Here is a 12,562-nt window from a genome sequence, read left to right on the forward strand (position 1 = left end):
TTGAGGTGATTGGAAAGGCTGACTTTAACAGAATATCCGTAGGACCTTGTTTTAAATTTAGAAATACATAATCAGTGAAAAACAATTTTTATGTAAATGTTGTATAACTATTATTTGACTGGATTGCTACTTTGTACTAATAGTTCACTGGCAGTAGATAAATTTACTTTATATTCATATTCACAATAACAATTTATTGCGTTGATATACCACCTGATTCCTAGTGACTGCTTTGATGTATACATTTTATTCTTTGAGGTTGTGGTGTTTTTTTTCAGGGCCCATGTACAGGTAATCAACAGAGTCTTGCACACAGCAGGCTTTGGGATGCTGTGGTTGGTTTTCTTCATGTCTTTGCCCACATGCAGATGAAGCTCTCTCAGGTACAGAATGATTTTTTTAATGCAATTGGTTACTCCTGTTTTATTAAAGAAAATGTAATGTTTGTTCTATTAATTGCCTCTCAGTAATATTATAACATAGGGACACGGTGGCTCAGTGGGTTAGGATGCTGAGCTTGTCAGTTAGAAGGTCGGCAGTTTGGCGGGTCGAATCCCGAGTGCTGCGTAACAGAGTGAGCGCCTGTTACTTATCCCAGCTTTTGCCAACTTAGCAGTTCAAAAGCATGTAAAAATGCAAGTAGAAAAATAGGGAACACTATGGTGGGAAGGTAACAGCGTTCCGTGCGCCTTTGGCGTCTAGTCATGCTGGCCACATGACCACGGAGACGTCTTCGGACAAGCGCTGGCTCTTCGGATTTGAAACGGAGATGAGCACCAGCCCCTAGAGTTGGAAACAACTAGCACGCATGTGCGGGGGAACCTTTACCTAATATTATAACACCATTAATTAGTACTGGAGCTTTTTGGAGCTGATTGTTAAAACAGATTGGGCAACTGAATTGTATTGTAATGAAATTTGATTTATACCAAAGGAGAAGAACTAGTAGTTCAATACTTGCTTCTAATAGGGACAGCGCTTAAAAAGATAACAGAAATAAAGAATAACAGAGATGGAAGTGACTTTGAAGGCCTTCTAGTCCAACCCCTTGCACAAGCAGGAGACCCTATACTATTCCAGACAAGTGGCTGCCCAGTCTCTTAAAAGCCTCCTGTGCTGGAGCACCCACAACTTCTGAAGGCAAGCCATTCCATTGGTTAATTGTTCTCACAGTTAGGAAATTACTCTTTAGTTCCTAGGTTGCTAGATGTTAGATGTTAGTGGGAGAAATATATAACCTAATGGGGGGGAAAAAACTACTCTGTCTTGAAAACAACAGCAGAACTATAAAAAATAGAACCCCTGGAAGGATTCTGAAAGTGGCAAAGACAGGCTTTATTGGGGTTAAAGCTGGTAGACTTTTTGATATTTGTCTCTTTTTTTTTGAGAAGGATTGTTGTTCTCTGGGTGATTCAAGATGCAGAATCTTTGAAGAAATTAATGTAGATAATTTCACATGTATTATTCCTGAAGGACCTGAAAATCTCTATCCTCTTCTTTTCTTATAAGTTATGGCAATGTAAGAATAAGATTTTGTCTCCTTGCACCAAAAAAAAAAGATTTCTGGGAATCTTATATTTATATTGACAGGATTCTAGTCAAATTGAATTACTGAAAGAATTAATGGATCTTCAGAAAGATATGGTGGTCATGCTGCTGTCTATGTTGGAAGGTAATTTTAAAATTATAATTTTAAACACATTTATTAAGTTATTTTTCAAATTGCACTTATGGGATGTTTCTTCCCAGTGCAAAATATATCTTAAAAGTTCACATTTATTAAGATCACAAGAGAGAAGAAAGAGGTCACACCTTCCTTCCTACTGTAGTGTCAATGAATGAAATGTAAACACATGTTTAATATCAGCAAGTTGGCTAAGAGAATATGCAGCCTGCCAATTTGCATAAATTACTGTGGAAAAATTCCAGCTCTGATAATCAATTAAAAAAATGATAACATTTTCTGATTTTAGTGAGGTACATTAAAATGTGAGAAACAAATTCTAATCTTTCTAGAGATTAAGAGTGGGGAAGGATGTTACATAGCGTGAAACAATACATTTCTGGCAGACAGATCTATTTGCAAAATAATAGCATGGCAATCCCTAGTACTGTAAAGCTAGATAGATCTGCAGTACATACTGTTGTAACCTTAGTATAGACAGAAGGGAATTGGGCTATATCTAGTGTTTGTTCCACTGGTGATAGATTATAAAGTAAAGTACTCAGGATTGTACCAACGGAAATTTTAGATCCATTTAATTTACCATGCTTTTGATTCTCCAGTGGGCTAACAGTTTAGGCCCTTTACTAATGCTGATCTTGAGTTATCAAATTAAGTTTTCCTTGTTTCAGAGGGAAAAGCTTTTCTTGGAATAAAAGAATAGCGATACTTGTATTCCTAAAAGCTTATCTCTAATTTTAATCTGTGTATGATATGCAACCCTTCAAACCTTCATTCTGCTCCAAGCGTAATTCCCTGCATCAGCCAAAAAATTAGATCCGGCTAGTTTAGTTGATGAGCATGCACACACGGATAAGTGTCCACACAAATCACTTGCCTTCTTTTGAACTGTGCTCCCTCAACCTACCAAAATTATAATGAGCATAGACAAGGAATTCCAATTTGTTAAACAGTTGTTGAGTAAGCTGGTAGGAACATAATAAACCTTTGCCTTTCCTGTGCATCTGGATATGTTTGTATAAGGATATAACAGCAAAGGTTGTACAAGAAGATGGGTCATCTTTAGCTGATTGTCAGCATTCAGGTTCTACTGACCACCAGCTGTTGACCACTTCCACTCGCCAACAGCTCCTGATAGCCCATCAGCCATGACATGAGCTCTGTAATTCAGAACAGGGAAATGGGAGCATCTGTAGTTGAAATATAATGCAATGTATAAATTACTTTGTCTTTTAAGCTTGAAATAAAAACATAGGCTGTTTCAAGTTTGGTCAATTCTAAATACTGTATTTCCCTGCAAGTAAGGCCTCCCCCCAAAATAAGCCCTAGTTTTGGGGCGAGACACAGACTTAAAAATCAAGTTGCAGGGGGTAGGGGTGTGGATCTGCCCCATTCACCCTGCACCCACTTACCTTGCAGCCAGATGTCTCCTTGCCAGCCCACTTCTTCTGCAGCATCTTCCGCAACCAAACCTGAATTTCTCAGTCATAGGCCTTTCCAGAAGGCCTGTGCAGCCAAGAACTGAGCTATGGATTCAATCCATAGCTCGGTTCTGCAAGACCTCTGCAGTCAAGGACTTGGTACTCGGCTGCATAGGCCTTCTGGAAAAGCCTGACTGCAAAATGCAGGCCAGAATGCAGCTGCAGAATGAAGCTGCTCCTTTGGCCCCAGAAGAAGTGGACCCACTGGGCAGGAGTGTCGGTGCTGGAGGTGAGTAAGACATCCTCTGAAAATAAGACCTGGTGCCTCTTTTGGAGGCAAAAGAAAAAAGAAAAAAAAGACCTGGTCTTATTTTCGGGGAAACACGGGTATTAACTAAATATTTCTAAATATTATTTAGAAATACAGTGTTATTGTCCTCAGATTTGTAGTATTATTTCAATGTTAATATTGTTTCTGTGATTTACTTAGACAATTTAAAAAGCATCTTAATAAGATTATTGACGCACTTTCCACATTCAGGTAATGTTGTAAACGGAACAATCGGCAAGCAAATGGTTGACATGCTGGTGGAATCGTTCAACAATGTAGAAATGATTCTAAAGTTTTTTGACATGTTTCTAAAACTGAAGGATTTAACTTTCTCCGATGCATTCAAAGAATATGATCCGGATGGTAAGGGCATTATTTCCAAGAGAGATTTCCATAAAGCGATGGAGAGCCACAAACATTATAGTCAATCGGAAACTGAGTTTCTGCTCTCCTGTGCTGAAACAGATGAGAATGAAACTTTGGACTATGAGGAATTTGTGAAACGGTTTCATGAGCCAGCTAAAGACATTGGCTTCAACGTTGCTGTTTTGCTGACAAACTTGTCAGAACACATGCCCCATGATACAAGACTGCAAACTTTCCTTGAATTGGCAGACAGTGTTCTAAACTACTTCCAGCCCTTTCTAGGTCGCATAGAAATAATGGGCAGCGCAAAACGCATTGAACGAGTTTACTTTGAGATCAGTGAATCAAGTCGGACGCAATGGGAGAAACCTCAGGTTAAAGAGTCAAAGAGGCAGTTTATTTTTGATGTAGTAAACGAAGGAGGGGAAAAGGAAAAAATGGAACTTTTTGTTAACTTTTGTGAAGATACCATCTTTGAAATGCAATTGGCAGCTCAGATCTCAGAATCAGATCTGAACGAGCGGTCTATGAATAAAGAAGAAAATGAAAATAAGCTGGAAGAGCAAGACCCCCAAATAGGATTCTTCTCTCTAGTGACCATCACGTCAGCATTAATAGCCCTCAGGCATAACATAATGACTCTCATGAAAATGTTAAGCGTGAAAAGTATAAAGAAGCAAATGAAGAAGATGAAAAAAATGACCATGAAGGACATGGTCATGGCTTTCTTTTCTTCCTACTGGACCATTTTAATGGTTTTCATGCATTTTTTATCGAGTGTCTTCAGAGGCTTCATTCAGATCATGTACAGCTTGCTGCTTGGAGGGAGCCTGGTTGAAGGAGCCAAGAAAATTAAAGTAGCTGAACTTCTAGCTAATATGCCAGACCCTACTCAGGATGAAGTCCGTGGTGATGGAGAAGAAGTAGAAAGGAAGCCAACCGAAGCTGCTTTGCCTGCAGAAGACCTGACTGATCTCAAAGCTCTGTCAGAAGACAGTGACCTCCTCTCAGATATTTTTGGCTTAGATTTAAAACGGGAGGGAGGACAATATAAACTAATTCCACACAATCCAAATGCAGGCTTGAGCGATTTGTTAAGCAGTCCTTCTTTACTCCCTTTACCTGATGTGCAAGAAAAAATACAGGTACAAATACTGTTTTTATTTACGGTATCTATCTTGTTTAGCTCTCTTTTTCTTTTTTAAAAGCTGTTCTAATTAATGGTAAATAAGTATTTCATGTTTGTCAACCCTATTTAAAAAACAAAGTTTTTCTTGTTTAAAGATGGGTTACAATATTTAGGTTATTTCCCCCCCCCCCCAAAAAAAAATTAGCTTCAATTTTAAAATGAGGGAATCATTTTCAAGTGAAAATGTGTTTCCTTGTTTTCTACAGGAGCCATAGAATTTATGTGTATTTTATGCCCTTTTGTTGTTTTATGCCATATAATTTGAAAATGGACCATTGTCGTTTTTTTTTCTTGTTTATTTTTATTTATTCAAGGACCAGAAGATGAATGAAGATGGAAAAGATGAAAGAGAAGATACTAAATTCAAACATGAAAAAGCAGAGTATGTCCCATTCCTTTTGGAATTAATAGTTTCATCAAGATTGTGACCTTATTGGGAAAAAACATCCAAGAACGTTCATGAAAATTCATTCCAAATTTTATACTGCAGTATAAATTAACAGTTTATCTGTTTGTATATATTTACTTTATGTTTATTGTATTTGAAGAATCAAGCAGAACACCATGTAGGACTTTGTAACCTATAATTACACCTTTCTTGTTTTGTAATATATTTTTACTTTTTAACACAATACTTTTTCCATTTTAACTTTATTATAAAATGGTTATTGTTAATAGATTTACTGAGTTACTTATATATCGTACATTTTCCATAGGCTTTTTTTCAACTATTATCATATCCATGTCCTTAAAAATAAGACCTGTCTTTCCCATGGTGCAGTTGATTCTTTCCTCACTGAGATATTAATTTTTAATTGAGAAATGTGACTGATATTATAGTTTTGGAAAATATGTGTCTACAGGGGCGAAGATGGAGAAAATTAACAGTTTATCTGTTTGTATATATTTACTTTATGTTTATTGTATTTGAAGAATCAAGCAGAACACCATGTAGGACTTTGTAACCTATAATTACACCTTTCTTGTTTTGTAATATATTTTTACTTTTTAACACAATACTTTTTCCATTTTAACTTTATTATAAAATGGTTATTGTTAATAGATTTACTGAGTTACTTATATATCGTACATTTTCCATAGGCTTTTTTTCAACTATTATCATATCCATGTCCTTAAAAATAAGACCTGTCTTTCCCATGGTGCAGTTGATTCTTTCCTCACTGAGATATTAATTTTTAATTGAGAAATGTGACTGATATTATAGTTTTGGAAAATATGTGTCTACAGGGGCGAAGATGGAGAAAAAGAAGATAAAACAAAAGAAGATAAGGAAAAGCAGAAACCAAGGCAGCATCACAAACATAGGCATGGTGAACTAGAAATGCAAGAATCTGCCTTCTGGAAAAAAATTATTGCGTATCAACAGAAAGTTCTTGTAAGGGTTTAAATGTTAAAATAGACAAGAATACCTTATAGTACAACATTTTGTATACATAATTCTTTAAATATTGATCTTTGCAGCTTAATTCATTTTTATGTCTATGTCTTTTCCAAAGCTAGACATTGTTTTATTTTCACAAAAAATTCTTTGGGAAGTGAATGTGAAACCATTTCTGGGTATTTTCTCCTCCATTGCAGATTACCAAACATCTATATGAAATATGTACAGTAGATGTAAAAATATTATTTGTTTCTACTTTCATATTTACACTGAATATAGTTTGGCACTGTTTAATATACATTGTACAGATACAATCCTTAAACATTAAATACACGATTTGGATAAGTAATTTTAATTTTCATAAATTATGTGAATAATTAGAAGTGGAAAACTTCTTATGTAATTATTTAGAATAGCATTTTACAAGTTCTATAGAGAAGATAAAGATACTAAATGTAACTAGCTATTAAGCATATTTATTTGTTAGATTTATATCATGTCTTTGTTTTATACAATTAATAAAGATATCAACTATTTTCTTCATAATAACGTCCCTGTGAGATGGATTTGGCTGAGATAGAGACTAGCCCAAAATAATGTAGCCAACCTCTGTGTCTAAGAGTAGACTAGAACTCAGTTTCCTGATTTCTAATTCAGTATTTTAATTATTACCTAAAATTGACTCAAAATTATTCCTTTTTTCAGAATTATTTTGCTCGGAATTTTTACAATATGAGGATGCTGGCTTTATTTGTTGCATTTGCCATTAATTTCATTCTTTTGTTCTACAAGGTAACTCCTTCATGCTTTAAACTTTATCAATTGCATGTGAAATTAACATAAAAAATTAAGTGATTTTTAACTCATGGTCTTTACTCATAATTAGTTATTTTACTCTCTTAGGCTATGTTGTAGTGTTAAAATTCTGACATTACATCCTGAATTTAGGGCTTGCTTATGCAGACAACTTTTGGTATATGTATTTACTGCACAAAGGCTCATTAAAGGTGATTGAATTTATTCTGTATCATTTCTCTGCATTGCAAGATTATAAGTCAACAATGTTTTACAATATTACCAGTGCAATCTATACCATAACTTTATGAGGTAAAAGTAGACATATGCAATGATTGAGGGGGGAGCTGATGGAAGCTAAACAAATATTAAAAATACTTAAGCTTTATAAAACTGTGAATACTGTTTAAAGATAGAATTTGTATATACAGGTAGTCCTTGACTTACAACCACAATTTAAGCCCAAAATTTATGTTGCTAAGCAAAGCAATTGTTAAGTGAGTTTTTCCCCATTTTATGATCTTTCTTGCCTCTGTTGTTAAGTGAATCATGTAGTTGTTAAGTTGATAACATAGTTGTAAAGTGAATCTGGCTCCCCATTGACTTTGCTTGTCAGAAGATCATAAAAGATGATCACATGAACCCAGGACACTGGAACTGTCATAAATGCATGCCAGTTGCCAAGTGTCTGAATTTTGATCATGTGGCTATGGGTCGTAAATGTGAAAAATGGTCAGAAGTCACTTTATTCAGTGCTGTTGTAACTTTGAATGGTCACTAAAGGAATGGTTGTAAGTTGAGGATTATCTGTAAAATTTGAATAGCATATAACTAAAGAAAATAAGAAATGCCAGCAGAGAAATCAATTGAGGTAATGAGATCTGGTAGAATCAGAATAGAGCTGGAAGGGACCTTGGAGGTCTTCTAGTCCAGCCCCCTGCTCAAGCAGGAGTCCCTATATATTTCAGACAAGTGGCTGTCCAGCCTCTTCTTAAAAACCTCAAGTGATCGTAGCTCAAGGCTTCCTCTGTTAAATGTCAGTGATCTGTCTCTGTAATAGTCCTGTTTCCACCCATTATTCCTTTTCTTTTGTGTGTAGCTTGTAGAAATGTGATATTTCTGTCAAATTGTTCTTTAACAGGTGTCTACATCTTCAGTGACAGAAGAAAAGGAAGTACAAGTAGTTAATACTGCTGAGAAAATGAAGCTAAATGGCCTAGAAAGCCCTTCTCATAGAATCATCACAGTACACTATGTCCTTGAAGAAAGCAGTGGCTACATGGAACCTACACTTCGCATTTTAGCGATTTTACACACTGTCATTTCCTTTTTTTGCATCATTGGGTATTACTGTCTGAAAGTAAGAGAACAAGAATGTCCCATCTGCTTATTGAACTTTTAATTCCCTTAGACTTTTTTATGTTCGTCTTCCTCTCTCTGATAACTCTTTTATGTGTATGAGTGTGTATTTTATCTTACTGGGTTGCTGTCAGAACAAGTAACAATGAAATTTATAAGTCGACAATATGAATACAAACAAATCAAAACTTTGTATTCTGAATTCTGTAATTCTTCTTGTTGAAAATAACATACTAAAGAAATGCATGGATAATTTTGTACATCTGTTGTATACCTGTTAATGGCAGGAAGAAGTAATGATTTCTGCTAATTGTCCCTTTCTGCTGTAGCTCATTATGGCTTCCAAAACATTTTCTGGAAAGGACATTCTAAAGTGGTATGTAAAATGGAATAGGAGATTCCAGTGGGAAAGGAGAATCAGTTAAAATTCTTCAATTCCCTCACTCTTGCCATCTCCCTTTACTGATTATATCATCTTTTTGGGAGAAAGGCCTTGTATATACTATTTTATTGATTGGATTGATTGATATATCAAATACATAAATCATTCATTTCCCTCACAAATGACTAAGTAAAATGCAAGTAAAATATAAACGCTGTATATAAATATTATATTAAGAGGCAATTAAAATGAGTAATTAAAAGTCAAAGTTAGAAAAACAGAGGAAGGGTCTGCAGGATGCTAACCAACCCCATGGCTGTGTGTTCCTCTGTGGGCTCTAAGCAAGTCAGGAGAGAGTCAGAGCTTGACTCACCTCTTGTGAGGGGGGTGTTCCAAGGTTCAGGGGCAATGGCATCTTACTTTAGAAAAATCTGTAAGTTTTATCAAGAGCCGTGGTGGTGCAGTGGTTATAATGTAGTATTATACAGGCTACTTCCAATCTCACTGGTTCAAGGTTGACTCAGCCTTCCATCTTTCCGAGGTCTGTAAAATGAGGACCCAGATTGTTGGGGGCAATATGCTGACTCTGTAAATTGCTTAGAGGGCTGTAAAATATTATGAAGTGGTATATAAATCTAAGTGCTGTTGCTGTTATCAGTTCTTGGCATTTTTCTCAGCATCCAGGTATTGTTAACAATTGCTCTGAGAAGTTAAACAACTTTTTGTACTTCTATTTCCAGGTTCCATTGGTAATATTTAAGCGAGAAAAAGAAGTTGCGAGGAAATTGGAATTTGATGGGCTATATATTACAGAACAGCCTTCAGAAGATGATATTAAGGGACAGTGGGACAGACTTGTCATTAATACACAGTGAGTCTTTTATCTTTATTTTCCCCGAGTCTTTTATCTTTTCTGATACTCCATGGTTTATATAATTTACTTTTAATTTCATCAGGAATAAACAGCGATTGGATACATCTGGGGCACACAAATTGCAAAAGTAGAGGCAGCTATAGCTCTCCGAGGTATATTTCAGTATGAAATTCTATGTTGAAAATAACAAGCATAAGAAATACACTTATTATATGAATGCATTTAAGTATGCACTTAATATAATTGTGGCAGGAAAAATACACACTAGGTAGATTTTACGTAGATTCAAAAAACGGAATGCATGGTAATAATAAATTAGATTTCATCCTTTAAAATATTTTATAAACAACAATAATTACTTTCTGGATTTCTCACAACTTTTAATTCTGTTGTTCAAGTCTTGGCTCAGAAAATTACAAAATTAGTCCTGTAATGCATTGTGTTTAGATTCTGAGAATGCACACTTATAAATTAACATTTTTTGTTAGCTGCCCTGAAATTTGTATAATCTTAAACATATATTTATATTTAAATTTCCTTGCAAAGCTTTTTATATCTCCCCATTGATCTGGATATAACAAAACTGATTTATGAATAAATACATGTGTAATTGATATAGATTGAAAATAAATTGTCTACCTTTACACATAGCTTAATGGCTTAATGTAATGTTTAACATTTACCAAGCAAACAGTACAATTTCGCATTCAAGCAGATAGCAAAGTAAGATACCTGTAATTCTGAATGCTGTGCTATGTGGGATTTTATTACAGCCATTACAGCAGAAATTTATGCAGAATTGTAAAAAATGAGAACTTCATGTGATGTCAAATTTCAGATTTGAATGTAATTCGTAAGTTTATTAACATTTTTGATCCCTTTGATAGTAATGCAATATCAGTCCATATAACTGGATAATGTTTAGCAAAAGGTACATTTACTTAGAATTGTATTTAAGAAATAGAATATAAGAAAAATATAAAGGAAATAACTAGTCTCAGTTTAATCTTGAACTTTAATTTCAGGAAGAAAAAGAATTGAACTTGTATTGAATTAGTTACATTTGTTAAGTGATTAAGTGATCCACTGAACATTATTTTCCAGTGAGAAATTGTAAGTTCCATAAGTCCCCTTTCAAGGGAAGAAATCTTGGAACCTTCAAGAAAGATCCCTGTAAATTTGGAGTTCAGAAAAAGTATGTTTATTGATGATAACTTATATTTCAACAGAATTTCTTTCAAATCATAGGTCTTTTCCTAATAACTATTGGGACAAGTTTGTGAAAAGAAAGGTAAAGACTTTTGTTGAATTATAAGTTTTATTTTTAAATAGCATTAATTTCTAATTTCTGACCTACATTATTTTCTACTATTATTCATTGTAATTATGAGTTCATGTGATCAGATTTCTTATCCATATTGAGCACCTATATTGGGATTCTTCACTCAATTTTACAACAGAGTGTACAGCTCATGAAGCTGTGTTCATGTTCACTGCAGTTAGTGAATATTACTAAGTCTCTGTTAAGGTGTTGATTGTGTGTTTGTGCTTTTGAGTGAGAGTTAACCAGCCTCACAGAGTTTAGCAGTTTCCTCATTTAACAAATGTTTGCAAATGAAATGGTAATTTAAAAAAAATCATTTTCCAACCAATGCACACACTTACAATCAAATTTAATGTGCCTGACAACAATGCATGCTGAAATACGAGTAACACAAGTGTAGCTGCAAGAGAGAACTTTATCTAAATGAAGTGCAACAACTGGTGAACACTCTCTCTCTCTCTCTCCCTCCCTCTCTCTCTCTCTCTCTCTCTCTCTCTCTCTGCAATTAATTTGCTTCTGATTTAAGGAATGGATTGTGGTTGCTAAATAAGAAGAGGGTGTACATTGATGTATTTTAAAACAATACACATGTCTTAAGTTAAAGTTGAGCTGGCTCGATGAGTCAGCATAAATGGAACTAAAACTTTTATTTATTTTTATTTATTTATTTTAATTCCATTTATATCCCGCCCTTCTCCAAAGACTCAGGGCGGCTTACAAGCTTAGCAGTAGCCTTCATTCTATGTATATGCCTGCTTGTTAGGGCTTTCACACACACCAAGCGGCATTATTACAAAGTCAGCTTAATTGCCCCCAACAATCTGGGTCCTCATTTTACCTACCTCGGAAGGATGGAAGGCTGAGTCAACCTTGAGCCTGGTGGGATGCGAACCTGCACTAATTGCAGGCAGCTGGTGTTACTTAAGGAGGCATTAGCCCACTGCTCCACCAAGGCTCTTTTATGTATGACTCCATTCTCTTTTCAAACCAACATACGTTCAGTCACATGAACAAGGCTTGCTCAGTAAGTTGATAGTGCTTTCATATTCAGAATAATTATCAGTTTGTGATTTCAAGAGGTAAAATACTTTTTAACTAGCTATAACAGGGGTGTCAAACTGCCAGCCTGCAGGCCAGTTGCATCATGCGGAGGCCATGCTCACCCCAACTCTGGCAATGTGAAAAAAAGTCGTGATATGTCGTGACACATCACGTGATGCAGCGAGTTTGACACCCGTGAGCTGTACCATTAGTGCTATATGAGATGAATCCTCTCCCAGAGATTTTCCAGCCCCTGTAGAATATATTTTATCAAACCTCTTGCACACTTCTGCTAACAGAAGAAGTCCTAAGATATGTCTCCCCCACATTTAAATATGAAGGTTTTCTTTACATTTTTATTTATATGCAGTAATTAAAAAGTAACAATATAGGC

General features: G+C 35.2%; 1 protein-coding gene across 1 annotated transcript in view; it reads left to right on the top strand.

Moving 5' to 3' along the window:
* Nucleotides 1–12,562, top strand: part of RYR2 (ryanodine receptor 2) — a 329,037-nt gene that overhangs the window by 297,091 nt on the left and 19,384 nt on the right. The window contains exons 87-95 of the mRNA XM_083349904.1: nt 279–383; nt 1,591–1,672; nt 3,647–4,947; nt 5,306–5,373; nt 6,240–6,387; nt 7,099–7,185; nt 8,330–8,548; nt 9,670–9,800; nt 11,052–11,094. Of these exons, the coding sequence (XP_083206030.1) occupies nt 279–383; nt 1,591–1,672; nt 3,647–4,947; nt 5,306–5,373; nt 6,240–6,387; nt 7,099–7,185; nt 8,330–8,548; nt 9,670–9,800; nt 11,052–11,094 (2,184 nt within the window). The remainder of the gene's footprint in view (nt 1–278; nt 384–1,590; nt 1,673–3,646; nt 4,948–5,305; nt 5,374–6,239; nt 6,388–7,098; nt 7,186–8,329; nt 8,549–9,669; nt 9,801–11,051; nt 11,095–12,562) is intronic.

This window comes from Vipera ursinii, assembly GCF_947247035.1.
Source record: "Vipera ursinii genome assembly, chromosome: 1".
Taxonomy (NCBI): domain Eukaryota; kingdom Metazoa; phylum Chordata; class Lepidosauria; order Squamata; family Viperidae; genus Vipera; species Vipera ursinii.